This window comes from Phocoena sinus, chromosome 5 (genome assembly GCF_008692025.1).
Source record: "Phocoena sinus isolate mPhoSin1 chromosome 5, mPhoSin1.pri, whole genome shotgun sequence".
Taxonomy (NCBI): Eukaryota; Metazoa; Chordata; class Mammalia; order Artiodactyla; family Phocoenidae; genus Phocoena; species Phocoena sinus.
The window spans coordinates 89298564-89313684 of record NC_045767.1 but is presented as its reverse complement, the minus strand read 5'-3'; the positions used below and the strand labels follow the sequence as shown (position 1 = coordinate 89313684).

Sequence of the window (15121 nt, the reverse complement as noted above, 5' to 3'; positions counted from 1 at the left end):
TCTTACTGGAGTTTTGATTTGCCTTTCTCTAATGATTAATGATGTTGAGCATTCTTTCATGTGTTTGCTGGCAATCTGTATGTTTTCTTTGGAGAAATGTCTATTTAGGTCTTCTGCCCATTTTTCGACTGGGTTGTATGTTTTTGTTATTGAGCTGCATGAGCTGCTTGTAAATTTTGGAGATTAATCCTTTGTCAATTGCTTCATTTGCAAATATTTTCTCCCTTTCTGAGGGTTGTCTTTTGATCTTGTTTATGGTTTCTTTTGCTGTGCAAAAGCTTTTAAATTTCATTAGGTCCCATTTGTTTATTCTTGTTTTTATTTCCATTTTTCTAGGAGGTGGGTCAAAAAAGATCTTGCTGTGATTTATGACATAGAGTGCTCTGCCTATGTTTTTCTCTAAGAGTTTGACAGTTTCTGGCTTTACATTTAGGTCTTTAATCAATTTTGAGTTTATTTTTGTGTATGGTGATAGGGAGTGTTCTAATTTCATTCTTTTACATGTAGCTGTCCAGTTTTCCCAGCATCACTTGTTGAAGAGGCTGTCTTTTCTCCACTGTATATTCTTACCTCCTTTATCAAAGTTAAGGTGACCATATGTGCATGGGGTTATCTCTGGGCTTTCTATCCTGTTTCATTGATCTATATTTCTGTTTTTGTGCCAGTACATACTGTCTTGATTACTGTAGTACAGTCTGAAGTCAGGGAGCCTGATTCCTCCAGCTCCGTTTTTCGTTCTCAAGATTGCTTTGGCTATTCGGGGTCTTCTGTGTTTCCATACAAATTGTGAAACTTTTTGTTCTAGTTCTGTGAAAAATGCCTGTGGTAGTTTGATAGGGATTGCATTCGATCTGTAGATTGCTTTGGGTAGTATAGTCATTTTCACAGTGTTGATTTTTCCAATCCAAGAACATGGTATATCTCTCCATCTATTCGTATCATCCTTAATTTCTTTCATCAGTGTCTTATAATTTTCTGCATACAGGTCTTTTGTCTCCTTAGGTAGGTTTATCCTAGATATTTTATTCTTTTTGTTGCAATGGTAAATGGGAGTGTTTTCTTGATTTCACTTTCAGATTTTTCATCATTAGTGTATAGGAATGCTAGAGATTTCTGTGTATTAATTTTGTATCCTGCTACTTTACCAAATTCATTGATTAGCTCTAGTAGTTTTCTGGTAGAATCTTTAGGATTCTCTATGTATAGTATCATGTCATCTGCAAACAGTGACAGCTTTACTTCTTTTTTTCCATTTTGGATTCCTTTTATTTCTTTTTCTTTTCTGATTGCTGTGGCTAAAACTTCCAAAACTATGTTGAATAAGAGTGGTGAGAGTGGACAACCTTGTCTTGTTCCTGATCTTAGTGGAAATGGTTTCAGTTTTTCACCATTGAGGACGATGTTGGCTGTGGGTTTGTCATATATGGCCTTTATTATGTTGAGGAAAGTTCCCTCTATGCCTACTTTCTGCAGGGTTTTTATCATAAATGGGTGTTTAATTTTGTCGAAAGCTTTCTCTGCATCTATTGAGATGATCATTTGGTTTTTATCCTTCAATTTGTTAATACGGTGATTTGCGTATATTGAAGAATCCTTGCATTCCTGGAATAAACCCCACTTGATCATGGTGTATGATCCTTTTAATGTGCTGTTGGATTCTATTTGGTAGTATTTTGTTGAGGATTTTTGCATCTATGTTCATCAGTGATATTGGCCTTAAGGTTTCCTTCTTTGTGACATCTATGTCTGGTTTTGTTATCAGGGTGATGGTGGCCTCACAGAATGAGTTTTGGAGTGTTCCCCCCTCCGCTATATTTTGGAAGAGTTTGAGAAGGATAGGTGTTAGCTCTTCTTTAATGTTTGATAGAATTCGCCTGTGAAGCCATCTGGTCCTGGGTTTTTGTTTTTTGGAAGATTTTTAATCACAGTTTCAATTTCAGTGCTTGTGATTGGTCTGTTCATATTTTCTATTTCTTCCTGGTTCAGTCTCGGAAGGTTGGGCTTTTCTAAGAATTTGTCCATTTCTTCCAGGTTGTCTGTTTTATTGGCATAGAGTTGCTTGTAGTAATCTCTCACGATCCTTTGTATTTCTGCAGTGTCAGCTGTTACTTCTCCTTTTTCATTTCTAATTCTATTGATTTGAGTCTTCTCCCTTTTTTTCTTCATGAGTCTGGTTAATGGTTTATCAATTTTGTTTATCTTCTCAAAGAGCCAGCATTCAGTTTTATTGATCTTTGCTATCATTTCCTTCATTTATTTATCATTTATTTCTGACCTGATCTTTATGATTTCTTTCCTTCTGCTAACTTTGGGGTTTTTTTGTTCTTTCTCTAATTGCTTTAGGTGCAAGGTTAGGTTGTTTGAGATTTTCCTGTTTCTTAAGGTAGGACTGTATTGTTATAAACTTCCCTCTTAGAACTGCTTTTGCTGCATTCCATAGGTTTTGTGTCGTCGTGTCTCCATTGTCATTTGTTTATAGGTATTTTTTGATTTCCTCTTTGATTTCTTCAGTGATCACTTCGTTATTAAGTAGTGTATTGTTTAGCCTCCATGTGTTTTTTACAGATCTTTTCCTATAATTAATATCTAGTCTCATAGCGTTGTGGTCAGAAAAGATACTTGATACAATTTCAATTTTCTTAAATTTACCTAGGCTTGATTTGTGACCCAAGATATGATCTATCCTGGAGAATGTTCCATGAGCACTTGAGAAAAATGTGTATTCTGTTGTTTTTGGATGGAATGTCCTATAAATAGCAATTAAGTCCATCTTGTTTAATGTATCATTTAAAGCTTGTGTTTCCTTACTTATTTTCATTTTGGATGATCTGTCCATTGGTGAAAGTGGGGTGTTAAAGTCCCCTACTATGACTGTGTTACTGTCAATTTCCCCTTTTATGGCTGTTACTATTTGCCTTATGTATTGAGGTGCTCCTATGCTGGGTGCATAAATATTTACAATTGTTATATCTTCTTGGATCGATCCCTTGATCATTATGTAGTGTCCTTCCTTGTCTCTTGTAATAGTCTTTATTTTAAAGTCTATTTTGTCTGCTATGAGAATTGCTACTCTAGCTTTCTTTTGATTTCCATTTGCATGGAATATCTTTTTCCATCCCCTCCCTTTCAGTCTGTATGTGTCCCTAGGTCTGAAGTGGGTCTCTTGTAGACAGCATATATACAGGTCTTGTTTTTGTATCCATTCAGCCAGTCTGTGTCTTTTGGTGGGAGCATTTAATCCATTTACATTTAAGGTAATTACCAATACCTACGTTCCTATTCCCATTTTCTTAATTGTTTTGGGTTTGTTATTGTAGGTCTTTTCCTTCTCATGTGTTTCTTGCCTAGAGAAGTTCCTTCAGCATTTGTTGTAAAGCTGGTTTGGTGGTGCTGAACTCTCTCAGCTTTTGCTTGTCTGTAAAGGTATTAATTTCTCCATCAAATCTGAATGAGATCCTTGCTGGGTAGAGTAATCTTGGTTGTACGTTTTTCTTCTTCATCACTTTTAATATGTCCTGCCTTGGGGCTACCCTGGTGGCCCAGTGGTTGAGAGTCCACCTGCCAATGCAGGGGACATGGGCTTGTGCCCCGGTCCAGGAAGATCCCATATGCCGCGGAGCGACTAAGCCCGTGAGCCATGGCCGCTGAGCCTGCACGTCCGGCGCCTGTGCTCCACAGCAGGAGAGGCCACAACAGTGAGAGGCCCGTGTACTGCCCCCCCCCAAAAAAAATATATATGCATATATATATATATATATATATATATATATATATATATATACCCTGCCACTCCCTTCTGGCTTGCAGAGTTTCTGCTGAAAAATCAGCTGTTAACCCTATGGAGATTCCCTTGTGTTTTATTTGTTGTTTTTCCCTTGCTGCTTTTAATATGTTTTCTTTTTATTTAATTTTTGATAGTTTGATTAATAGGTGTCTTGGCGTGTTTCTCCTTGGATTTATCCTATATTGGAATCTCTGTGCTTCCTGGACTTGATTAACTATTTCCTTTCCCGAATTAGGGAAGTTTTCAACTCTAATCTCTTCAAATATTTTCTCAGTCCCTTTCTTTTTCTCTTCTTCTTCTGGGACCCCTATAATTCGAATGTTGGTGCTTTTAATGTTGTCCCAAAGGACTCTGAGACTGTCCTCAGTTCTTTTCATTCTTTCTTCTTTATTCTGCTCTGCAGTAGTTATTTCCACTATTTTATCTTCCAGGTCACTTATCCGTTCTTCTGCCTCAGTTATTCTGCTATTGATCCCTTCTAGAGTATTTTTAATTTCATTTATTGTGTTGTTCATTGTTGCTTGTTTCCTCTTTAGTTCTTCTAGGTCCTTGTTAAGTGTTTCTTGCATTTTCTCTATTCTATTTCCAAGATTTTGGATCATCTTTACTATCATTATCCTGAATTCTTTTTCAGGTAGACTGCCTATTTCCTCTTCATTTGTTAGGTCTGGTGGGGTTTCACCTTGCTCCTTCATCTGCTGTGTGTTTTTCTGTCTTCTCATTTTGCTTATCTTACTGTGTTTGGGGTCCCCTTTTCACTGGCTGCACGTTCGTAGTTCCCGTTGTTTTTTGTGTCTGTCCCCAGTGGGTAAGGCTGGTTTAGTGGCTTGTGTAGGCTTCCTGGTGAAGGGGACTAGTGCCTATCTTCTGGTGGATGATGGTGGACCTTGTCTTTCTGGTGGGCAGGTCCATGTCTGGTGGTGTGTTTTGGGGTGTCTGTGGCCTTATTATGATTTTAGGCAGCCTCTTTGCTAATGGATGGGGCTGTGTTCCTGTCTTGCTAGCTGTTTTGCATAGGGTGTCCAGCACTGTAGCTTGCTGGTTGTTGAGTAAAGCTGGGTGTTGGTGTTGAGATGGAGATCTCTGGAGATATCTCTGGAGATCGCTGTTTGATATTACATGGAGCTGGGAGGTCTCTTGTGGACCAGTGTCCTGAAGTTGGCTCCCCCACCTCAGAGGCACAGCACTGACTCCTGGCTGGAGCACCAAGAGCCTTTCATCCACACAGCCAGGCACATGGGGAGTTTCTTGCCTTTTGGGAGGTCTGAGGTCTTCTGCCAGCGTTCAGTGGGTGTACTATAGGAGCAGTTGCACATTTAGATGTATTTCTGATGTATCTGTGGGGAGGAAGGTCTGATTTTCTTTATGTGAGGCTGCCTGTATTATCTTCTCCATGCTGGCCTCCAGGTGCTTTTCCCATGCTTTCTTTTCCATTTGTTCTTTTGAATGATGTGCTTTAGTTATCATTATGCTCTCATTTAGATGAAGAATAGCTGCCCAATTTGAATACAGATCAGATTTTATAAAAAATACCATTCTGACAACACTGTTACAATTTAATTTATTCATTCTTGTCTTATGAATGAGGAATAAACGTGGGAAACACCCTCTTCATATACTTCATCTCTGTGTCCTACCATGCTTGGTTTCGATTCCCCATGCCTGGGGAATGTGCTTTCTGGGCAGAACAATGTAACTTTTAAAATGTTAATCAGTTGCCAATATTTAAGAATCACCAGATTTCATGTAAGCATTCGAATTTTCAACCTCTCTTTGAAAATCAGAAAATGAAGGAATCCTGAGTGCACATTCACATGCGAACTAGGAAAAGTCATGTGGGGAACCCTCAGTCCCCAACTACCAGACATCCCAGCATAGGCACCAGTCATGTGACTAAAGAAGTCCTCAGGCAACTCCAGTCTCAGCTGTCATCTCACTCACAAGTCTATGAAGACCCAAGAGAACTACCCACCTGAGTCCACCAACCACCAAAAACATGAGAGAGAATAATAAAATGGTTGTTTGAAGCCTTGGATTTAGGGGTAACATGCTTTACAGCAGTAGATAAAGGCTAAGAGATAAAAGCTCTCTTAACAGACAAATTACAATTGTTTAAAGTAATGTCTCCCTTTTTGCTTGGGTCAACATAGATGTCATAGAGAGTCTCCATCTTAATTTTGTGTTTAAGCAGAAATCTAAAACATGAATGTGCCCAGGGGAGAAAACAGAAGTAGAAGAAAAGCAATCCTTTGGAATCAGCTGTATTTTTTTTTTAAAAATAAGCTGGTTGGCAGCACTTATGAATGTCACATAGGTTAAACAGTAATAAGTAGTAACATAGAAGGACAGAGTTTGAAAAGGGCTTGAATCCGGTTGTTTTCAGCTTCACTCGCTACTCACTCAGCACCTAGCACAATACCTATTTTTCCCTAATGACTGGATCAACTAAGAGAAGTTTTGTACGTACTTTTCTGATTATGGGAATTTAAAATATCTTCTCTATAACTAAAGCTTCAGCTATTACTGATACAAAAGGAGGGTGAATGCCACCTGCAAAGTAACCAACAAATTGTGGTTTATACAAAATAAGTTAAGCTAGAGTCTACACAGCTTAATGAGAGGCAGATTCAGGAATAGGAAAATCAACACCTAGCTTTTATTCCTTAAAGCTGAGCTCTACCGATAGAGATGTAAATCCAATCTTGAGCAAATCACTCAATCGCTTGCTCACACGAAAAAGGAAGCTAACCAGGCATTCCCCAAAACTTGATATATCATCAAGTTTAATAGTATGGTCCACACACTCAAGGTAATAGAAGATCTTAACCTTATACCCAGCACAAAACTAAAGCAGCTGATATGCTTTTGCCCAAACAGAATTGTGTATCCTCATTTCCTTCCCTTCTTTTCCCCACTTGTGACTCAAGCCAGATTTCATCAAGCTATTTTTGTAATTACTAAAATGCTGGAAATACAGCAGCAGGCCAGAAGCAAAGTAAAATGCAGCATCTAGCAAAAGAAAGAAAATCATGCTGAGTAACTGAAAGGCCATCTGCTTCTAGCTGAGCTGTAGGGGTGAGGAAGGCAATCTGGGCTGTACTATTTGTGTCTTTCCCCAAACCAAACCCACCTGCATGTTGTCAGTGGCATCCCCAAGCAGTCCTCCAAAAGTGATAGCATTAGTTACTGTTGCCAGATAAATGAAGAGAATTGCTGAAAGAGCCTGAATATTTAAAGCATCATAAAAATCACTGGCAAAAAATGGTGCTTTCCTCTTTATGTCCTTAATTAGTCCACCACAGAACCTGCATAGGGAGAAAGCAAACACGTGACAACATAAAATAAATTACCATCAAATTAACCAAGAGATAACTTAGAGATAATTTAACCACAAAGAATTTGTATTTAAAATGTTTGAATTAGAAGATACTCTTCAACTACTTAAGATTAAAACCAGAAGACTGTGAATAATAAATCTTCTTCTGTCTCTTTTTTGGTCACCAAATTAGGCATCACGTTCCCTAAAGACTAGACAGTTGGTCTTTAGACGAGAATGAACTGTGTAGATGAATTAAATTTCTCACTGTCTGAAGAAAAACATCCAAACATGTGAGCAGATCATATAAGGCCCTTTATAATCTTGTCATAGCTTCCCTTCCAGTCTCATTCATTCATTCACTCATTCATTCACTCCACAAATGTTTATTGGGCATCTGTGACACGCCCAGCACTATTCTGGGTGCTGGAAAAACAGCAGTGAACAACACAGGAAAAAAATACCCACCTTCATGGAGTTACTTTCTGCGTGGGGGAAACAAAATAAGTAAAATGCATGGTGCTAAAACATCAAAGAAAAAATTAAGTGGGGAAGCAGGTTATTAAGTGCTAGAGTGCTATGCCTGAAATTTAGAGTGGCCAGATCAGGCCTCCCAAGCAAGTGACTTTGGGGTGAGGATTGGAAGGAATTAAGGAAGGGAACCATGCAGGTGTGTCATGGAAGAGCATCCCAAGCTGAGACCCATCACATTCGTCAGCAAGTCAGCTGACTCATGCATCTGTCAACTCACTCCCCCACCCACCCCGAACCAAACCTCACTCAGCCTTTCCCATGCTGTGCCTTCTGCCTATGATGCCCTCCCTCAGAGCTCAACAGCCCTCTGAGGTCTTGACCCTCCATTCATAGCTCAGACATTCACTAGGGGCTATCACGTTTTCTCAGGATTGCCTGTCTATCTTAGCTGCACTCAGTGCCCTGTTTCAGTTTTCTTGGTATGCACAGGGCTGTGCATGGTACCAGGCATACTGCAGACATGCAATACACTTAGGGAAGGTAAAATATGGAAGAAGGAAATAACAGTCTGATTAAATTAAAAAGTTAAATCCCCAAAATTATATCTGTATAAAAGGAAAAGTATATTCCTAATGGAAATAGTTTGTAAAGAACTAGTCAGAAAAAAAAATGGGGGAAAGAGAAGGTTCTACTCTCTATTCTTTTTTTTTTCTTTTGCGGTACATGGGCCTCTCACTGTTGTGGCCTCTCCCGTTGCGGAGCACAGGCTCCGGACGCACAGGCTCAGTGGCCATGGCTCACGGGCCCAGCCACTCCGCGGTACGTGGGATCTTCCCAGACCGGGGCACGAACCCGTGTCCCCTGTATCGGCAGGCGGACTCTCAACCACTGTGCCACCAGGGAAGCCCCTACTCTCTATTCTTTAAGATGGAAGAGGAGAGAAATAATGTCCTCTTAATTTGGGAGAGAAACACAAGTGGGTCATCAGGGGAAGAAAATAACAATTTCATTCAGATTTGACTGCATATTAAAATGACTTACTTTTGTGTTTTCCAAAAATCTGCAGTGTTTTTAAAAAGCCATATCTTCATAAATGAGTATCCTACTTAAAACTACAGTTAACCCAAAATGAAATGGAAAACCTAACCATGAAGGAAATCCTAATGTAAAGAGACTTAACCAAAGCGATCTGGGAAACTGGAATTCCCCACTGCAGGGCCAGGAGATGGTAGCCTGGGAGTTACTCATTTCTGTAACATGTTACCCACTTCTGAGTAAATGTACCGGGGAGAGAGGGAATCATGAAAGCCAAGTGGGGAAGACTGGCACAATACTCAGTCTTCCTGCAACACCCACCCACGAACTCTCTTTCCCTCTAACACCCCTCACTCATGGTAATACCTAATACCTTTCTTCCATCACAGAAACTCCCTACTTCTGCTTTATTTTGCCCCATAAAACCAGATCCACATTTCGTTATTTGCTCATTGTTTGTCTCCTACCACTACAAGGTAAGACCCATAAGGAAAGGGGTTTTTCTTTCATTCACTGCTGCATCCCAAGTGCCTGTGACTAACAGATACACCATAAATGTGTGCTGGCTGACCAAACAAAAGTACAAACAGGTGAATAAAATGCTGACAGAAAGATGAAGGTAAATTCAGATTGGAAGAGAACCTCATCATGAACGACAGACGAATCCATAAGTTACCTTCCAGTGCGCTGTAATTCCTCACAATCCGCGTGTCCTCCTCCTCCATGGCCTCCATCATGGGGCGTGTCCCCGTTCATCTGAACATTTTCTCCACCTGAGTACATATTCTTTCTAAGCAAGACAACAGAGCCCAAAAAAAGATTAGTTTATTTCATTCACCTGCCTCTTAGCTGAGTCCTGCACTAGCTGATAAAGAGATGGACCGAAAACCCTTTGGGAGAAAGATAATTATTTCCGGCTGCCATCCTAACAAACAACTTTTGAAATGTTCTGTTGAGAGCCAAGACAAATGAGTGGATGAACAGAAAGTTGAATAACTTGTATGTTGTATAAGAGGGAAATAGTTTCACCTGGAAAAACACAGATTTCTAGAAAATGGCTTCTCCTCAATTATCTCATCCAATCTCTTAACCTCTTAAATCTACAGGGAGTCATCTTGAGTAAACGAATCTTTCCACATGTACAAGGAGTCCCCGAAACAACCCAAAAAAATCTCTACAATGTATTCCAATATCATAATCTGAGATCTCTAATTTGTCATCACTGATCACAACATATAACATTCATTTTACAGTGTCAACGAAATGTCAAACCAAGGCACATGTGTGATTCATTTGAGATAATACCTCAAGTTGAATGGAAACCTGAAAATCTTAGGGCAGTTGGCTGAACCTCTTTCCTTTTCTAAACACAACCTCCTTCTCAAGGATGAAAACTCCCAATGGCCTGAAAATTTTACCTTTTGTCAGATGATGGAAGACTCTTAGGGGGCTCTATCCTGATCGCTGGATCCCATTCCCCGGGTGGAAGGACAATGACTTCATCTAGGAACTCGTCAATGCCAGCAATCAGGTCCTGCCTATCTTTTGCTTTATAAGCGATGTCATGGAACACCTAAAGAATAAAAAGAGATGTGCTGATCCAACAAGAGATCTCTCCACATGCCTCACATCATGTAGAGCCTGAAGAATGCAATCCATAATCCACTTTAATATAGCCCCATATTTGCTATTGTTCAGCTTACCCCAAAATATTTTGGTATTCAGATTATGAACCCAAAGAATATAGGTAGAGGCATGAGAACACAGCTGTGTTTCTTTTATATGATTTTTTCTATCAATACCATAAAACAACATTGCCTTTCATCTCCCACTAGTATGCACCATTACTGATATAGTTGTGATGGAAGCCAGATGAAAATGGTTTAGAGAAATATACTGAAGATCATTCCCCAAAATAAAAACTACTGCGCCAAACCAATGCTTATAATTCAAGAAGGGTAAGTTCAAGCTGATTGTTAAGACTGAGTTAAGACTCAGACACTGTAGCTCTCAAACACAAAAATAATGTGTGTTAAAGCAAAGGGCTTTAAGTAGGTGATCATCTGTCTATCTTTTGGCAAGGCAATAACTAAACCATCCAAGGCAGCAAATGTTCTGTCTTTTATGCAAATATCCAAAGAAGGAGCCTCCAGACGTCCATAATCCTCTTTGTCAATCGCTCCATTCCTCTAACCTGGCTGATGATCTGAAAGTCCTTTACACATAACCTAAGACTTTCATACCTCGTTAAGTCAAATTCTTTAGTCTCCAGGAGAGGAGATGGCCCTTGTTTGATACCCTTACTTATTCTTAAAGATCGCTACTAAGACTCTTCTCCTCAATTAGAATTTTTAAAAGCTATCAAGCAAACAACACCAATGGTCTGGGGGTTGTGGGGTTGAGGGGAGGGCAATACAAAGTGCCAGCATATCATCTGTAGTGGACACAATTGGCCACAGCCTTATTTTCTCTTGCTACTTCCCTTAGTAGAGGCTGGAAAGTCGTCATTTTCCCAGCCTACCCTGATGATAAGGATGGGCAATTCTGACCCATGAGATTAAAAAAGAAGGGGGATTGGGGGTAGCTTTTGAATACCTGTTAAAAGAGACAGACACAGCTAACACTTCCCTTCCTCCTTCCTCCTTCCTCCTGCCTTGCATACAGATGACGTGACTGGAGTTGACGGTAGTAGCCATCTTAAGACCACAAAGCAAGAGCCTTGGCACTTGATTTTATCATTAAGCAGTTAAATTAAACCAACTCCAGCAACCACCTACCTCCAAATTTCCTCATATGTGAACAAAATAAACCCTAAATTGTTTAAGTCACAATAAGTCAAATTTTCTGTCATTTGCAGCCTAAAGCATTTCTAATTGACACATCTTAGGAGGAATCATTTTTTTAAAGAAATCATAAATATGCAAAAATAAATGAAAGAACCCACTGAGATGCTTAGTTGCCTCAAGGGGAAAAAAACAGCATTGCTATTCATCAATGCTCTCAGATTAAGTAACCATCTGGTAATCACCATATAGAACTGCCATAGCTAAATGCTCTATTCTCCACTTAACACATGGAGAAGCTAACATATCAAGCAATGAAGCAAAAACAAAACATTCGGGAAAATAGTAAGCTACAAAGATGCAAAAGCAGAAATTAGTGCTCCTATATTCTCATAGTGTTTCTCCTCCTATGAGGCCAGTTTGGAGTTTCGTCATGTCTACAATGTGTGTAATGACATTCAAGCTATTAGGAGAGTATGGTCATAATTCCAACGTACTAGATGCTCTGCAGTAACAGTTGCTAATGCATTTTAGTATATGTATCATTCCTTCCCACAAAATAAGAAAACCACAAAAACAGGTACTTTCTGATACCTAAGGGAAAAAATGCATTATCCATTTTATTATGCATTATTTTATAGAACCCATCATTTCTGAAACAACACAGTATATGGACACAAGTTTCCAGAATTAATATATTAAACACTTTAAGAGATTAAGTTAATACAATGTCTTGAACCTTTTATATAATATTTAACATACCTCAGTTTAGAGGAAGAAAGGAAAATATGACTTATTCTAACATAAAATTTATTTTTTGAAAACTATCAAATGCAGATGTCAGCTCATTTGCATGAACGACTGTACCTCATGTTTTAAGAAGGTTGGTAACTACATAATTCTAACTGAATAAATTGTGACAGCCAACTCACAGTATGAAAACACAAGTAGGACATTCACAGATCACCATCTTCCCGATTCCCTACCTCATCAGACATCAAGGTGGCAATGGCTCTGCCAATCTCATGGTAGGACTTGGCTTTCCCCTTAGGACCTAAGAGAATGAACAAGAACCTAATGGAAGAGGAAAGAAGCAAAGGCTATAACACACATTTCATCAAACTCAACACACATAACACTGAGATACATTTACCCTAATTCATAAAACGGTTAGGTCTAGAATTTACCTTTAAAACAAAGGTAATATTCTTGCTAATATGAAAGATACTCTTTCACGCTGTTGTGAAACACAAACTGTTTTTCATTTATTTGGAAGCAAGGGAGAATTTAGCATGGAAACCTGAGAAGCTTCTTCACAGAGAAGGAAAGGTTCACTTTATGAGTCATTCAATCTTTCTTTTCTAAACCTTCTTCTCTCTCCCTTTCTTCTGACTCTCAGAATCTTTGGAGAAAACCCATTAAGCACAATAACGAGAAAGACTTAGTACATCTTCAGATTTCTCTGACGTTTCTTTACCCAATACGGATGATGACAAATGATCCTCTCCATATTTTTAAGAAATATTTCTACTCAGAAGTGGCTGGGAGTCAGCAAAAACCAAGTCTTCTGCAAGTAAGCCACATGCTGACAGCCAAAGTAAAGAAAGAAAAATATAAGAGAAATTCAAAATAAAGCACCATGCACAGCTAAAATTCTTTCATGGGCGCCAACAAGTTTCTTTTCCAAACTTGTTTTCTGGATAATGCACAAAGCACTGTTCCATAGCAAGCAGGTCCTGAAACTCGCAATAATGAGCTTATCTCCACTTAAGTTCACCCCTTATCATGTTGGAAGGAATCCCTCACTGATCATAAGGGCAAAGATGCATGTCTCAACTGGGGAGCAGGAAACCCGGTAAGTAAATGAATTTAAAAACATAGACAAAAGGCAACACCAGATAAATCCCTTCCTTGCTTATTTATGATCATGTCTTACCTAACATGGAGATAATGAGGACAATAAAAATGATCATATCCTATGTTTGCACAGCTTTTTAAAGCCTGTAAATCATTTCACATTCACACATCATTTAAACTCTTACTAGCCTCTGCAATAAGGACAGGTATCTTATTTCCATTTAATGGTGAAGAAACCTAGGTTCAAGGAAGTTATGGATGAGCCCAAAGACTGTCCCTAATAAATGACAGAGTAGATAGACAGGACTTCTTACCTCCTGTTTTTTTCAGCACACGGTTCTGCTTAATAATACCTGCCCAACCTATATACCAGAGTTGTGACTTCACAGAGAAAACCTATCCAACTATGACTTCCATACGTCACTCTGGGGAAAGATGTTGTGGATACTTAGCTGTAGACAAGAAAACTTCGGTAAAATTTTATGGGACCAGGAATGACTTAGGACTTTTCTTAGTAAAATTTTATTTTTTTACTAATTTATTCCTATACACCTCATTTTAAATAAGAAAGGACTGATAGCAAGCACTCTTCAAGGTATTAGGGTCTGTTCCCAAATGCCCTTGAATAGGTAGTTCCTTTTTTCATCATAAAATTCAATCCAAAGAGTGAAGAAAAAGAAAAACCAAATTGAGAATGGAAGAAGGTAAATCTGAAAGTCTGAATACCCATATTTTATACCAGAATAACCATAAAACCATTCAGTATTTATTTGCTTAGAAACCAGTTCTGGAGTGGAGCGGTACACTCGCTTTCAAGTGTTATCACAGTAGAAGAAACAGCAAAAGCAATCAGCAGGTGCCAAAGTCTGTTCAAGTATGAAGGAAGTCATTATTAGAATTGGATTTTAGTTCTTCTAACTAGAACTTTTCTTCTTTTGAAGCTGGACCTAATTTATATACCACTACATACAGTATTATAAAGTGTTTTTTTTATGGACAGTACAATGCACTTTTCTGAAGGGGCGGATCACTGATTTGAGTGCAACACCCGAAAAAAATATTTAACCACTACAGTAAAATATAAATCTCATTAAGAAACATCTACAGTGCTGGTCACATGTCCCAATCCTATTTACCTGTCTAGCAAGGGCCAGCTGTCAGGCAGGACAATAAGCCCATAGTTTTAGGCAGAAGAAGGCAGATGTGGTGCAGTAAGAGAAAATACATAACACCTGGATGCTTTACTAAATACATTTTTAGATAACGGATTTCCTTTGCTCGTCATTTTTTATTATTTCAATGTATCTAAATACTAGTGTCTAAGTAATACGCAATATCTAAAACCTTTCCAGAACCACTCTCTACCTCTTCCTACCTCTCCCTAGTATCTCCATCATGATTATTTTACATTTAGAAATACACATTATAGAAATGCACATTTATCAACTGACACATAAATTAATGATCAGGTTGACTAAATGGCAACAAAGCCAAAATAGTGTCTTGTTAGAAAGTGAGGAAGATACTCTCAGTCATTAACAGTCCCCAAATAAAAACTTTGGCAGACAATGGGTAACCAGTCCAAGAACTGATAGAATAATGGATCCTCTAACTTAAATACTATAAGATGAGGGCATACATTTTCTACAAGTTTTTACTCTGCTCTTTACTAAATAGTACCAAAGAATGAATGGCAGTAATAGACCAGTGGTGACCAAAACATTTATTATAGCAATAAACCCAGCATATGAGAGCTATAGTGTTTTACTAACCTAGATACAAAGGCACAATTCCCCTTTCCTGGGAAATGTGATTTTTATTTAAAAAAATTATATATATATATATACACACACTCATATATTATTATAAGTA

General features: G+C 38.6%; 1 protein-coding gene across 4 annotated transcripts in view; it reads right to left on the bottom strand.

The window, feature by feature from the left end:
• SLC4A4 (solute carrier family 4 member 4) overlaps positions 1-15121 on the bottom strand; it is a 357043-nt gene that overhangs the window by 100597 nt on the left and 241325 nt on the right. For all 4 annotated transcript variants that reach the window (XM_032632939.1, XM_032632937.1, XM_032632936.1 and 1 more), the window contains exons 9-12: positions 12379-12466; positions 10028-10182; positions 9286-9399; positions 6915-7089 (exon numbers count right to left, since the gene is read on the bottom strand). In XM_032632939.1, coding sequence (XP_032488830.1) covers positions 6915-7089; positions 9286-9399; positions 10028-10182; positions 12379-12466 — 532 coding nt within the window. The remainder of the gene's footprint in view (positions 1-6914; positions 7090-9285; positions 9400-10027; positions 10183-12378; positions 12467-15121) is intronic.